Source organism: Pseudorca crassidens, chromosome 20 (assembly GCF_039906515.1).
Source record: "Pseudorca crassidens isolate mPseCra1 chromosome 20, mPseCra1.hap1, whole genome shotgun sequence".
NCBI classification, from domain to species: Eukaryota; Metazoa; Chordata; class Mammalia; order Artiodactyla; family Delphinidae; genus Pseudorca; species Pseudorca crassidens.
In genome coordinates this window covers 33,383,852-33,400,337 of record NC_090315.1, presented here as the reverse complement: position 1 = coordinate 33,400,337, position 16,486 = coordinate 33,383,852, and the positions used below count along the sequence as shown (strand labels likewise).

Sequence of the window (16,486 nt, the reverse complement as noted above, 5' to 3'; positions counted from 1 at the left end):
CAGTGGTTGATAGAGACCTGGGACTTCTGGTGCCAGCCAGGATGGAATGAGCTTAGTTTAGCCTATCTCTCCTTCTCACTACAATTAGAAACTCTGATCGAAATACAAAAAGCACTACCTCTGGATAAAATACCATGGCAGGAGGAACTTGAAAAACAACCAGATAGGCCTGAAGGCAGCAGGATGAAATTATTAAATTGTTGAAAGTGAAGAACTCTATACAGAATTCCATATATGTACAACAAAAATATCCCTCAGGAATGAATGTGAAATAAAAAAGATAACAATCCTAAGTATTTACCCAACCCTAAGTATTTACCCAAGTAAAAGGAAAACTATATTCACTCAAAAACCTATACATGAACGCTTAGAACAGTTATATTCATAATTGTCCCAAGGTGGAAACAAACCAAATGTTCCTCAATTGGGGAATGGATACACCAAGTATGGTACATCCACACAATGGAATACCACTCAGCAATAAAAGGAGACAAATTACAGATACATGCAATAACGTGGCTGAATCTCAGGTGCGTTATGCTGAGTGAAAGAAGCTGGACTCAAAAGGATATACTAAATGATTCCATTTGTATGGCATCTGGAAAAGGCAAACCTATAGGGATGGAGTGATTGCCAGTGGTTAAAGGTGAGGGAGGGGCTTGACTATAAAAGCCTAACTACAGGGAATTTTTTTTTTTTTGCAGTTGTATTATTATATTACTATTATTATTACTACTACTACTACTGCTACTACTACTATTAAGCTGAAAAACAAAATCATGCAATTAAACAATGGGCTCAGGCTTGCTTCTTCTAACACTGACCTAGCAAGTTTTTCTAATGCCTGCCATACTGATTTATACCCTGTGGGGACTCACGAAATAAAAATATTTGCATGTTAAAGATTAAACTTTAACCTACCCTGTCAAAGAGCGCAAAAAGTTGTCTCAAGACATCTGAAACAGGCAGCTTCAAATACTCCGCAAATTCTTCAATTCCGATTCTTCCTCCTTTAGAGGAACTTGCAATAGCGGCATATTCATCCAAATGCTTACGAATCCCATCCCAATCTAATCTAAACAAAGAGTTATGAAGATGTATTAGCGTTTTACAATCCACATGGACATTTTGTGAGTTTTGTTTTATTCATCTGTCTGAGGGAAAAATATATTCAGTGTTACATTTGAAAAGGAGAAGAAAACGAATTAAAAAAATTTTTTTTTGCAGTACACGGGCCTCTCACTGTTGTGGCCTCTCCCGTTGCGGGGCACAGGCTCTGGATGCTCAGGCTCAGTGGCCATGGCTCACGGGCCCAGCCGCTCCGCGCCATGTGGAATCTTCCCAGACCGGGGCACGAACCCGCGTCTCCTGCATCTGCAGGCAGACTCTCAACCAGTGCGCCACTAGGGAAGCCCCAAAAACGAATATTTTAAGGCACACTTTGAACATGGATACAGACTTCTAATTTTTTAAAGGATATTAACATAACTATAATTATCCCAAATATCTGAGGGAAAGAAAAGTAACTGGGAAAAGGAGCAATGTGGTAAGATAATAAATGACTCATGAGAAGAAAAAAAGAACTCACATTTTAATCTAAATATTACTTAGTAAGTCAACAGTACTTACTGAGTTGTTAAAAAAAATATACAATTCTTGCTTTCAAGCTTTCCGGATGATAATGAATTCACATTTCACAAAATGTTGTGATGGGGGATTCATTAGACTTTGTACACTTCCTCCAATATTAGTTATAGAACACTTTAAAAAACACTGGAAAATATACTGTAGCTTACATCACATCCTGTAGAGTTAAACAGGTGACTTAACATATACTTCTACATCCAATTTCAGTAACTATCTAATTTTTTCAAATCTATTGGAATATTGTAAAAATATAACATCAAAACATTGCTATCTAGAAGATATAAATAATGTTTGCTACATCAGTTATCAAAAAATATTTTTTAATATTGAACTTTAATACAGTAACTGGTTCTGCAGCTCCCTCCTAGGGAGGATGCCAAGGTCTACTGAGTTAATAAATTCTGCAGATCCCTGTCAGGGCTGAAAACAATGAACTGTAATCAGAGAGGGATGTGGGAGTTACACCTTCATACCGGGAAGTTCAAAGGGAATGTTCTAAATGGTTTAAACCAGATCATTAAAATCACAATTTTTTTTTTTTTGCCTTTTCAAAAAAATTATGTACCCAGAAGGAGAAGGTTGATCTAGGGAAGTATTTAAAATTCAATGATAGTCAGAATTGCTGCTCTACAAGTCAATTCCTATTTCACATGAGGAGTTCTGACCACCTCGTGCCAGTACCATATAATTATGCCATCTTTCTTATAAGAAGGTGGCAGGACCAACTACTCAGCTGTTTCTGGGTAGGGAGGCAGATCTGTGCTGACTCGTGTTTACTATCTCATTCTCCTCTCATGACCAACGCACATATTTCTAAGTTAGCTGTTCTTGAAAAAACAAAACTAGATGAACTAAATGGGAGATAAATTCACATCCCTGGCTTTCTTAATAAACACCACGTAGGCTCTAGAGTTTGAGCACTAATGAAAGCAGAGAAAATAAACATAAGAGTAGTTCAGGTCTCTTTTGGACACCTTTAGGAAAGCGTGGTAATTTTAAAATATGCTTACTTCAATTTCCGGCTGATTTTGGTAAATTCCACCAACCCAGCTTCCATAGGCAGTGTTAGCTGTCCTGCTGAAATCATCAATCTGCAGTCTTCATAGGTGTGATCTGTTACTGGAATTCTCAGAGCTCTAAAGTATTAAAAAACAAACAGATTCAACTTTTTAAAAAAGGTGATGGTTTTTCATTAGGCCTGAATTGGTCAACAAACGACAGTAAAAGGAAAAGTATTTACTACTTTTTGAACCAGTGGCTTTGGCTTATTATTGCCAAAGAGACATATTTCTCTACTTCACAGACTTATTGTGGCTCGAGTTAATCTCCTTATGCCTGTGTGCTTCTGCCAGCTAGTCATTTTTGTTCTGTGTTTTGACTACAGTGATAATAATAGTTGAGTTCAGTCCATGGAAAGTAATGAGAAGACTTAGGTTCAAGTCCTATGGAGTCTTTTACCAGCTGGCACTTAACCTAAGCCTCACTTTTCTCATCTGCACATGGGAATAATCACTTCCTCCACAGGGTTATTTTAAGGACCAACTAAGAATGCCTGTGGAAGTGCCATTTAAACAGATAAATGGTACCTGTACATATTATAAGTGAATGGTCTATCCATATTGCTAGCTAGCTGCGTCTTTCCATCTTTTAAGACTGAAGATCACCTTCTTGCTACATAGCAATCTTCAAAAAATCTAATGAGGACTGATTATAAGATCATATTTCTTCCAAACCTAAACACCCTCCATCCTCAAAGGAGTGCACAATACCGACTACCTCCCTCCTGCTCAGAGATCTACTTATAGTGAAACAGATTTGGAAAAAATACATATTAACAAGAACTTGAAATAACACTGGAGTGACAAGAAGAAAATCTGTGCTGTACATAAAATAATTTCCTGCAGATCCCTCTTGGCTAAATTTTTATTCACACACATTCAGTGACAATCATAAAATTATGTCATCAACTGTTATTTGATTTTGTTGAATCATGGCTAAGAACATTCAATGAATGCAATATGAATAAACATTTTTTTCCTACCTGCCACTAAGCTGTTTTTGATTAATGACTATTTGGGTGTAAGAATATATAAGGAAAATAAAAATTAAAAACACTTCAGGAATTATGAGTAAATAGTAGAACAAAACAGTTAAGAGCTTGGGCTTTGGTAATAGGAAGTGTGGATTTGAATCCCAGCCCAGAAACTCTCACTACCTCAGAGCCTCCATTTTCTCACTTGCCTCAGAGCTGCTGTGAAGATTATGTTAGGTAACACAAGCAAATGGCCTAGCACAGGATTTGGTAAATATTTATTAGTGGTCGACCACCACTACTTACCTCGGCTTTGCTCTTTACCATTTTCAAATGCTTTTAACATTTCCTACTTGACTCTCATAATAACCAAAACTATGAGAAAAGCCAGGCAAGGATTAGAATTCCCACTTTACACATGAGGAAAGGAGCCTTGGAGGGGACTTATCCAAGGTTGTACAGCTAACTGAGGTCTTTCTTACTCTTTATCCAAGGCCCTTCTACCTCCACGCCTCCAAATCCAGGAAAAGGCTGCTTAAACAAACCTTTCCTGTTTTTAGGCAGGTTTTGGGAAGTCAAACTATCTGATGTAAATTCTCTCAGTTCCTAATACTTATCTTCCTTGCTAAATTTTGGACATAAGCTAGTATGAAAACATAATGGAAGAGGGAAGAAAACAATATCAAAGCAAATTTTGTAGCTGCTCTAGAAACTAGGTAAATCAAGTACATGTAGGGACACGTAGTAACAAAAGTTTTTCAGCCAAACACGTAAACATTTATTCTTTTTTGAAAATAAAGTTAGTCTCCTGTGAAATATTAATATATGTAATATACATATAATATATATAATCTTGCTTATAATGCCAAATTCAGCTATGAAGCTAAATTCAGAGTTCTCATTGCATTTTTACTAAGAGAATAAATACTGCTGGCTTATTAGCTCCAAACCTACAGTTGGGCATGACTGAGGGAGGTGGTGCTTGGGGAGAGGGTGCACACCTGGAGGGTTCTGAGGCTGCCTGGGTGGTGGGGATAGTATAACACACTCTTTCATTACAGGAGGAGAGGTGATTTATCTAATCAGGATAGTGGCCAGTTCAAACTCCCTTAAGTGCAGGAAAATACTTGCCTTATGTTTTGCAGTTTCTAAATCCTAAATTTATAGCCATCCCCTTAATGAGGGTGACTTTCCCCCTTTTCTATGCATCTATTGCATTCCCTTGCAAACTTTTCCCTTTTTGGTGCTATAATCATTAATGCCTTTGAAACACGTGGCCTTGGCAGCTATATGGAGGCTGAGGGGAGAGAAGGTGGGTCACAGCAGGAACCACTCAGACCACCATTAGCTTTGTCTGACAGCGACTGGCCAGCTTGGGAGAATTCACCCTTTGGAGGTCACTGGCTGGTTTCTCCTGGTTCATGTACCCTCCCTGTTCACCTTCTGGCAAAGCTACGTCTGCATTAGTTTGGGGTTACGTCAGGGAAAATATTTATAGATTGTCTTACTGACTGCATTCCTAGGCACATGATTTTTCCTTACCAAAATGAGTTGGGGAATGAGGCCCTCAGACAGAAAAAAACAAAGACAAAAAACAAAAAAACAAAAACAATGTTAAATGCCATTTACCAATAATTTTAAAACTATTTACTGATCATAATCACATATAGATACTTACTCTGCCATTAAATTCCGGACTGTACTGGCAAAAAGGACAGGATCACTTTTTTCTTCATCATTTGGTATTTGAACAGGCATAAACTGAAAGGCAAATATACCTTTCCATTACAATTGTGAGGCCTAAGACTTTAAATGCTAAATTAATTTATAAGCTGTCATTATATGAAATCCCCTGCCTTTCTAGCACACGGGTTATAGGATAGAATGTAAAGAGCACTGTGCTTGGACTCAAGAGATCTGAATCCAAGCTCTGGGTCTTTCTGTGTGTTAACTAGTATGACCTTTAACTTTTCTGAACTGTCTCCTCAACTCTGAAAGGAGGGCTATGACCACCTATGTCCCGGGTTGTGGTGAGGATGAAATGAACCAATGTCTGGAATTCTGGAAGTTGTAAAGCTGAAACTACTCAGATCTTACTCTCAAAGCTGCATTTTCTCCCACCTACCCTCTGTGTGAAAATGTTATTAGTGGTAGTACTTTGTTTTTTGTAGTTTATCTTCTCTATCCATTCCTATATCAGCCATATTTTTATCACTTGATCAAGCTTTATGTTTGATCATTTCTTCTGCTTGTTTTTGAACCCTTATATTGGTTTTCTACCATTTTTGCTTTATCATTTTAAATTTTACTCTTTTTTCTCCACTTGATAATCTGTGATACCTCATTTGTACTATTCTTGTTTTTAATTATAGTCTCCTAACATTAACAAGCTTTCAGTGCTATATTTAAGTCATTGTACATTTTTTGAGCACCTACTATATACCAGGCAAGATGAACAGGACCCTAATTCCCACTCTAAAGAAGATCCATATTTTAACAGGATAGACTGACACAACACACACTATCATTACCCCTAATGATAGGGCTTAAAAGCTTAATTAACTTACTTAAAGTTATATGGGTCACATGACTAGGATTCAGCTCAAGGCCTGTCAGACTTTAAAACCCTTGTTTTTCCCACTAAACCATCCTTCCTGGAGTATGAGCACAAGGGATAGGAAACGATTAATTTGGTCAGGGGCTGGGAAAAGCAACCAAAGAGGTTTTATAGAAGAGCTAATGCTTGATCTTGACTTTCTGAGGATAAACATGATCTTGCCAATTCCTACTGTTTATTAACTGAACCAGGCACCACGCTAGGTGTTTTATATGCATTATTTCATTTTACTAATCCTCCCAATTCTAGTCATAAGGAATTGGGGATCACAAAGATTAAAAGACGTGCTCAAGATTTCATGGCTCATTTCCATTCAACAAATCCTGCTTAAGCACACTGTTATATGCCAGGCATCACACTAAGCCTTGAAAACATGACAAGGAAGTTCTGCCCTCAAGGAGTTCTTCATGCAGTGGGGAATAAATGTGCGATACAGTGAGCTAAGTCCACCATTAAGGGCTACCATCCTTCAAGAACCTACTGTGTACTGGGTACTTTATATAAGGGGTTTTATGTGCTGAAATCTTGCAACAATTTCTTTTGGCAAATTCTACCATTTCCCTTTGATAGGTAAAGAATGTGGCTCCAAGAGGTTAAACGATATAGCTAAGCCACACACAAATGGCAGGGTCACAATTTGAAAGAAAAGTAAGTATCTGTATAAATAACACCACTTTCAGACTCATATGGACCTGTTTTCAAGCTTGTTAACCATGTTTAAGAAGCCTACAGGGGGCTTCCCTGATGGCTCAGTGGTTAAGAATCTGCCTGCCAATGCAGGGGACATGGGTTCGAGCCCTTGTCTGGGAAGATCCCACATGCCGCGGAGCAACTAAGCCCGTGAGCCACAGCTACTGAGCCTGTGCTCTAGAGCCCGCGAGCCACAACTACTGAGCCTGCGTGCCGCAGCTACTGAAGCCCACGTGCCTAGAGCCCATGCTCCACAACAAAAGAAGCCACTGCAATGAGAAGCCCGTGCACCGCAACAGAGTAGCTCCCACTTACCGCAACTAGAGTAGCCAAAAATAAAATAAATAAATTTATAAAAAAAAAAAAAAAAAAAAAGAAGCCTACGGGCAATAGTGACTCAGAGATGAAGTTTAAGCAAGGGAGTGAAATGACCCGGTCAAAGTTTTTGAGCAGTAACTTTGGTGGCAGGGAGTGGATAACCAAAGAGGAAGAGGCTCGGAGCAGGGAGAACCCCTGGAGGCAACCACAATCACTCTGTGAGTGATGGTAAGACCATGAATAGAGGGAGGCAGGGAGGGTGTACAGGCCAGCATGGACCCAACTGGCATTTTTAGGATAAAATGGACAGAAATCATAGGCTAATGTGCTATTTGTTATTTTACTTCTCACATTTATTTTATTAACATCCTCTCCAAGAGGACAGTGGCATGCTGCGGAGACAGCACTAGGCCTGGGTTGATGCCTTGGCTCTGCGATCCTGGAAAAGTCATTTAGACTTCATAGGTCTCAATTCCCTCTCTTGTCAAAGGAGAAGTTTGAGTAGGTGCCGTCTAAGGTCCTTTCCAGCTGGACTTCTAAGTCTATCTTTTCGCTTAGTATCCAGTCATTCTTTAAGATGGAAAAATAAACTAAGCCACCAGAGGTCCCCACATCACTTATATATCCAGAGCAATGAAAAATCTTTGCAAATAAATATTTCTAAAAATTCCCTCCATCCTGTTCTAGTAAAATCTCTTATAGTTGCTTAGGATGAAATCCAAGGAAGAAAACTATGTTAAAATCAATGTTCATAAAAACCTAACAAAATAATACAATCAATTAAAGTTTTAAATTGCCATTTAATTCTTCATTAAAAAAAGCTAAATACTCATTTATAATACACTTGATTGGTAGGTCATAAAAGTTCATACTGAAAACCCTAAAAAATAAATTGCTGTTACACTGTTAACCAAACACAATACAATGAACTATGGGTTTGGTTCCTTTTAGTGCAGGGAATATTTTCCATAAAATGATTTTTAATAATGCTTATATTGGCATGGCATCTTATTCTTGAGGAAAATAATTCCCCTGAGAGTTCAAAATAGTTAAAAGCCTGGATTTGATACTCACTGGTCTTGGAGGCCCCCATGCCTCCTGAGAAGCAATTCAACGGAAATTCTAATAAAAAGTCATCTCTCCTTGGATAAGATCTTGCCCTCTATATCACATTTCCAATTTGTACAAAGTCATTCAAGGGTCACAGCATGAACATATCTTTTACTTGGGAAGGAAGATCAGCCAGAGAGAGGGGAACATGATTGTCATTATCTATTACTGAACGCTAATACACACCTAAATACCCCAGTGACCCCAGGACCACAAGTTATCCTTTCTACCTTTATCTTCTCTCGTTATCCCCAGTATCCACATTGATGGCCCATCTTGATTTCACACCCCTTCATCTGGCCACAGATATTCTTCTCAACTCTACCTTGGCCATGGAAAAAACATGCATTCTAATTCCTCCTCTGACAAGTTCTTCCATGAGAGTTTCCCCTCATTATCTATTAGTGTTTACTTCACCCCTAACCTGGTCCTGCAGAGACCGCAAGAAACTGACGGTCACCCTCAGGAACTATTCATCCCTCTCTGCCACCCCCTGCTGACAACATCTGTCTGCCTATCTACACTGTACTTTGAGAATCAGACACTTCTCTATGACCCTTCTGTCACCTAGAATCTGTCACTTCTGCCACATACTCGGTCACCTCTCCTGATCCCACCTCCCTAATCCTGTTAGAGAGTGATGCTAACTGAGAGATACTAAACAAAGGTACAAAATCTTACTGGCTGAGGCTACCACAAATTCATGTTCAGTTCCTTGGAGCTGCTTGAAAAATTATGTAATTTCCCAAGGTGACCATGCTGCCTCCAAACATAAAAAAATACTTTTTTGTTTCTGTTGTCGAACATCTTCTTTTATCCTTCTAATCTGTGTAGGTGGGCCAAAATATGTGATCTTAACATTGGGTCTATTTCTTTAATGTTTATGTGATAGGTGAGGATCAAGTTACTTAAATCGAACCTCACTGCTGCTTGGCAGCCCTCTTCTGTCCTTCTTTGACCTGCTGCCATCATATTTTCCTGTTTCAAACGTGTTCCTTGCTTCTCAAGTTGCAATTCCACTTTCGTCTCAATGATACTTCATTTTCAACTTCAGAAAGAAGACAGTGGAGGAGTTCAGGACATGCAACTGCAAAATGTGCCACTTGGGTATATCAATTATTTTGAGCTGTAGGCACTTAAAAACAGCACTGCAGGGAGAGGTTTTCTCTGAACTCCCCTTATCTGCCCATGACAGATCCTCCAAAAAGAACTCAATTATCCTAAATGTGCTCCTGGGGAGTTTCATCAAACAGGGAAGACTGACTCTCATCAGAGGGGAGGAGACTAGAAGTCAACATCACACCCAGACAAACTTTATCACACACCATCATGTCTCCCATCTGTTCTAAGGGCCCACTCGTCTTTCTTAAAAATCATTTACTCCCCCCTAAGTGGCCTATGCCCTCCCTCCCCTGCTTCTTTTTTTCTTTTTCTTTGAAACTTTTATTTCTGCTATAAACTATGTGGAAGCTCTAATTCATTTTGTTTTTAAATTGGAGTAAAATTGCTTTACAATGTTGTGCTAGTTTCTGCTGTACAATGAAGTGAATCAGCTATATGTGTACCTATAACCCCTCTCTCTTGGACCTCTCTCCCTCCCCACCCCACCCATCTAGATTGTCACAGAGCACCAAGCTGAGCTCCCTGTGCTATACAGGAGGTTCACGCATATTTACGTCAAACCTAATCTCCCAATCTCCCTCTTCTTCCCCATGTCCATATGTCCATTCTCTACGTCTACGTCTCTATTTCTGCCCTACGAATAGGTTCATATGTACCATTTTTCTAGATTCCACATATATGCATTAATATATGATACTTGTTTTTCTCTTTCTGGCTTACTTCACTCTGTATGACAGACTCTAGGTCCATCTACATATCTACAAATGACCCAATTTCGTTCCTTTTTATGGCTGAGTAATATTCCATTGTATATATGTACCACATCTTCTTTATCCATTCATCTATCATTGGACATTTAGGTTGTTTCCACATCCTGGCTATTGTAAATAGTGCTGCAATCAACATTGGGGTACATGTGTCCTTTTGAATTATGGTTTTCTCAGGGTATATGCCCAGTAGTGGGATTGCTGGGTTGTATGGTAGTTCTATTTTTAGTTCTTTAAGGAACCTCCATACTGTTCTCCATAGTGGCTGTATCCCCTGCTTCTTTTAATATGGTATATAAGCTCTCAAATCTCACTTTTTTGGGTATTCACTTTTTATTCCCTGTGATGCCCTTGTGCATATCATATTAAAACTTAATAAATCTGTATATCTTTTCCGCTGTTAATCTGCCTATTATCAGTTTATTTCACAGACCCAGGAATCAGACCTGGGTGGGTAGAGGGAAGTCTTTCCTCCCTGACAGCATCCTGTGTAAACTCCGTCAATTCCCTTTCCCGTTGCACCTGAGATGGGCTCCACAGCTCCAGCCCCCTCCTCAGTGCAGTATCCCCTCTTCCCTCACCCTGTTTACTCTGTACCATCCTGACCCAGATGAGGAGGAGACTAACTGGCCTGTCTCCCACACCAGCACCTCTAGTTTGCACTTTTGGTCCCAGAGCCTCCTACCTCTTCTTGGGCCTTAGACTGCACACAAGATAAAGCCCAAATTCCCCTGCCTATTGTTTAAGACTCTCCATTACCCAGAGCCAGTCCTTTACATGAATACTCACTACCAGTGAGACTGGTGTATTCATTGTTTACTGACCACATCAAGCACATTCTTTTCTATTAAATAAGTGATGATGAGAGGGAGAAAGATTGACGAGTGATGACGCTACAATCAACTTTTTCTTCTTCTAAGGAACAGAAAAGGATTTTAACAGGTGAATCTTAAGAAATGTGTAGTTCTGGGAATTCCCTGGCAGTCCAGTGGTTAGGACTTGGTGCTGTCACTGCTGGGCCTGGGGTTCAATCCCTGGTCAGGGAACTAAGATCCCGCAAGCCGCGCGGTTCAGCCAAAAAAAAAATAAGAAGAAGAAGAAGCAGAAAAGTGCAGTTCTAGTTCTGCTCGTGATTCTCCTTTACAGTCTTCAAAAGGAGAAATGCAAAAGAAGAAAGGTTTTATGAACATTAGCTCCTTCCTTCCCCAAAGAACAGGAAAATCTAGTTGATAAGGTGAATAAAGGTTAATGCCTAACTCACCACATACTAGCACACAAGCAACCTGATTAAATCCTCACAACCCTATAAAATAGGTATTAGTATCCCCCTTTGACCAGTGAGAACACAGGCTTAGAGTGGTTTAAGTAATTTGCTCAAGCAAATACAGGTAAGTACTAGCAGAACTGGAACAAAAACCCCAGCTAACGCTCTTCTTGTAGCACTCTATTTCTCCACTTACAAATTCCAGAATTCTACCAAGTTCCAGAAGAAATTACCTCTGTTAGAACAAGTACCTATGGGGTGTGTTGTGTGTGTATGTATGTATGTATTTGTGTGATGGTTTTCTAAAAGGCCCGTTTTAGATTAAAAACTACACATCATTTTAGTGCATTCGGATATTTAAATAAACTATATAAATGTATTTGAAACTTCTCTAAGTAATTAGCTTTAAGAGATTTAAAAAGTGATATATTTCTATAGGTGTTGATCATAACACTCATTATTATAATCCTTTCCTACATCAGAAATTTTTTAATGAAAAAAAAAAAACCTCTTTCTATCACAAGGCAATGAATTACCTACCATTAAGTAATGCCAGCAGCCACTAGAAGCTCACTATAAGCTTTGCCAAGGAAGTTTCCTAAAGCAAAATATGTATGTCTACAGACAAATCATTTTTATGTATCTCTAATATAATGGATGGCTTTAAAGTCAACATATTTTGAATGCAAACTAAGACACAGCCCATGAAAAAGGAAACTGATTGTAGAGTCAATGTGAATGTCATGTTTCCATTCAGAAACTAGCTGTTATCCACAGAGTGCTATATAGTCTGACTTTGCTTATATTCTCTCTCATGAGATAAACTAGAAGGCTCTTTATTTATGTCATATTTTGGGATGTTCCCTACTAGCTAGCTTATTCCCTATGCCCCTAAGCCATATGCTTATTAAGGAATACTTGTGGAGTAGCTGGCTGATAAAAGTGATCACTAAAAGATGCTTTAAGTACACCCACTATGCCACATTATGATTCAAAGAATAACTTTCAGTAGAACCGTTCTGTAGACACACATGGCATCATTGTTCAAAGATGCCACAAGACCAATTACATAGGGCATGAGGTTTGGAACTTGTTGTATTTTTAAGATCCAAGAGTCAAGAAAATAATAACCTTTTCAAAAATAAGTCTTTTTGTTGGGGAAGCAGAGAAGGAGTGGGTAAGGAAATAGTCCTAAATACTATATTCCCTAGATTTTTAGATATCTGATCATTTTGGTAATTAAAGAGATTGATAATCATCATTAATGAGGGGAGACTTGTGAAACTAAAGGATACAGCCTTCAACATACTGAGAAGTCCTTGACTCACAAGAACAAGTGTGTCTAAATGGACATTTTAGTAACAATCCACTCATAGCTCATTTTAAAAACCATAAAGGTAAAGCTATATTCTTGAATAATACATCTTGAATTAGGTTTACCTAATTAATATTCAAGAAGGTCTAAAAACACATGTTAAAAATAATACCTAGGATTTCCATCCATTTTAAGAAAAAGGAAAGCAGAGGAGGTGCTTTTGAATAACCAAGACAACTGAAATTGTAGCAACTAAATGTACTGAGACTTCTGACTAAGCTGCATTGGGGCAGTTCAAGCTGGGCCTCCTTTGACGTGGTGGAAAAGCTGGAGCCTCAGAGCTAGTGCCCAGCCCCTGAGAGTCTTGAGCCAAGGTGTGGGTATACTTAGTGCCTGGCAGTCTGCTGGGATACATTTTCCAGTTACATCCCAACAGTGGGGAATTAAAATATTCAAAAATCATAAAGTAGTTAGGAGTCCCCTGGGTGAAAGGTAGACTCATAAATCTCAAATTAAATTACAGTTAAAATAAGAATACCCAATTTGAAGCCTAAAATTTCCATCTTCTTACCCTGCACCACAATTCTTATGTATCAAATCCCTACCTATTCAGCTTTTTTCAACTGGTTGAAAGCCATTTTGTGTGTGAAGTTATCGAACAAAGGATATATTCTTTTATTTGCAGAAAATATTACCCAAACAGGTCTGAGGACAGGTTGGAGAATGCAAATATTGTAATGGAAAAGAAAGAAGGACAGCCATGACATGGAAAGGAAATGTGGTAATAGTGGTCAGGGCAAAAGCATGAGGAATTTGCAACCTCTGTTGTAACACAATTTGACCACTGACACGCGTGCTAGACAAAAAAATGTACAGTTCTATGTGCATTTCCACATCTATTGCTAGATTTCACCTTAGCTAAAGAGGGGTAAATTCAGAGGAAGGAACAGCATATATATATAAACAATATCTTCCAAATGTGCAGAGAATATGGGTTTTCTTATTTATTTATTTTTTTTTAGAGAAAGAAAACAGGGCTAGCTATCTGAGCAGCTTTTCAAGAAGGAAGAGCAGTGCTCAGTCGAAGTACTTAGAAATAATAAGATATTTCTTTCTACCGGGGTTTCCCAAAATGTATTCTACGGAAACTGGCTCTAGGAGGTATCCAGAGAAAAAGGGGTTCAGTGGTCAAACATTTCAAAGGCACTGAGAAGTCTTGAGAAAAGAAATCTGATTCATTTTATTTAACCTGGTACTTCCTAAACTTATTAGGATACAGATTAGTTTTTTTCTCTAGAAACATCTAACTATATTCCAAGATTTAGTGTTTTCTGGTCACACTGAGAGATACTGAGCTGGTTTTAAAAGTGGGGAGGTGTGGCATATAATTAGTAAACAGGTATTTTCAAGGCAGGCAGACAACCTGCAAGTCTCAAGAAAAATTTCACTGAAGTTAAATTCGCTTTGACATAATTTGCCCTCCTACATCATTTGGTAGTGCTGACAACAACTAAATGGCTGAACAACCAAGCTATCCAACAAAATAAAACAGGATTCTTGTGACTTCCATTCCACAGTCCTGTCACCTGGAGAACTGGCCCCCTGCTCAGAACTCTGAATTACATATGTAAACTTAAGGTTTTCATTACAAAAGCCATGGATGCAATTGGAAAATCCAGGCAAGAGTCTGGAGAACCACTATTCTGACCCTCTCTCTTCAGAGGCTATCTGAGGGTATCACTGAAGCCAACGAGATTCTGAATTCAGGGGTCCATTATTCCATGTCATTCCTGGAAACTAAGCATAGTTCTTGGAATCAACCTTCAGAGTCTTAAAAATCTGGTCAGAATTTTCAGAACATTCTAATCACTCCTCCAGTGTTACAGCCTGCTACTGTGACTTAAACTGAAAAACTGTCCTGTGAACGATGATATGAGCTGCCTTCACGGCTCATACAACATGATTTCCTCAGGCTTTCCAATGTGCAGATTGATTCCAAAAGTGAGGGTTTCTCACTCTGTACCTCTCCCACAATCTCTCAGCTTTCACAGAACATACTTCTTCAAGAAGTTGTGGGGTTCTACCAGCTACTGTAGTCCTTTGGTCAGGATGTGAAGGCATATCATACAACTTGGCAGAGGTCAGCACTAAAAGGATTAAAAGATAGGAACGGGTGATGCAAATCTGGCCAGCCAGAGTGGTGACATGCTGGAAGTTCCCAGAAGTTAGGAAATTGTGTTTCCTAACACAGTTCTAAGGGCTAGGGTTGACAGATGGTTTAGGCACACAATTTGCAAAAGACCAGGGCTTGTTTTCAAGGTGGCAGATTTAACTTCCAATCTTTCTACATCTGGTCTCTCTAGACTAAAAATTCACAATGAAAGGAAAGGCCAAATCTTAGGCTCCAAGGCTACATTTTGAACCACTTACCTCAACTTCCACCTTTGTGAAGGGCTGGCAGCAAGTGAGCACACAAAGTTGAATGCTGAAGAGAAAAAAAGAGAAGGCCACCTTTATGTGGTAATACAAGTACCATCTAATATTACTGAACAATCTTTTCTTTACATACAAGCAACCCCATGTCACTCTTTGTATGTATTCTGCATTTATAAATGCCACACTGTAGCTACAACACTTTTTGGGTTTAGAGAACTATTCTTGATATTCAAAAGTTAAATTGCTGAATGCAATACCAAATATGTATTTGTGGGTCAGAGCCACAGCTCAGCAGACTAAACCCCAAATTTGAAGTCTTCTTGACAGCTAAGACTCATAGGCCTAGAGAAACTAACCATGGTCACATCTTAAGGTACATTAATATGTTTATAGAAAAACTGCTGAGTAGAACATTACTAAATTCTTTTCTAATATTAAAAAAAACAAAAAACCAGTGGGCCTTTCCTTAAAAGCAGAAACTTTATCATCATTGTCCCAGTTATTAATAAATGTTTTAGCTATGGGGAAATTTTCTGAAAAGTTTCAGATTTCATTGTAAAGCTAGACGAAGGCTTTCTTTTTTTTTTTTTTTTTTTTGCGGTACGCGGGCCTGTCACTGCCGTGGCCTCTCCTGCACGTGGGATCCTCCTGGACCAGGGCACGAACCCATGTCCCCTGCATTGGCAGGCGGACTCCCAACCACTGCACCAACAGGGAAGCCCGACAAAGGCTTTCTTTAAAGTGGTTATAATCAATCCTCTCAAAGATAATTTTTGAAATGGTTCCTATTTGCAGCTTTCCAGTGTATATTTAGACTCTCTGGCTAAGATTTCTACGAGATTTTTATTTCGCCTCATGTAGACGGATGACCCAGAAGTCAGGCAGGGTAAATTAGACTACATGTTTAAGAAAACAACCAACCAAGCTTTTTCTGCTATTAAGAAATTAAAATATGATTTACCTGTAAAAATTGCTTGAAGGGACTTACTTAAGACAAGGAATTTAGGAATTTAAACAAGGAATTTACTTAAAAGAAGGAATTTAGGAAACAGGCTTATTAATTCCATAATTCATTATAAATTGTTAATGTGTCAGTTCTCATATCTTCTGTTTGAAAGGGAAAGAATCTTTTACTATCAACTCCAAGCCACAAAGCCAATCCATATTA

The 16,486-nt window shown here is 38.7% G+C and overlaps 1 protein-coding gene across 2 annotated transcripts in view; it reads right to left on the bottom strand.

Moving 5' to 3' along the window:
* The window catches only part of LPCAT2 (lysophosphatidylcholine acyltransferase 2), a 65,796-nt gene that overhangs the window by 29,615 nt on the left and 19,695 nt on the right, over positions 1-16,486 (bottom strand). For both annotated transcript variants that reach the window (XM_067718745.1, XM_067718746.1), the window contains 4 exons: positions 15,313-15,367; positions 5,358-5,440; positions 2,658-2,783; positions 922-1,075 (listed from right to left, as the gene is read on the bottom strand). In XM_067718745.1, the coding sequence (XP_067574846.1) occupies positions 922-1,075; positions 2,658-2,783; positions 5,358-5,440; positions 15,313-15,367 (418 nt within the window). The remainder of the gene's footprint in view (positions 1-921; positions 1,076-2,657; positions 2,784-5,357; positions 5,441-15,312; positions 15,368-16,486) is intronic.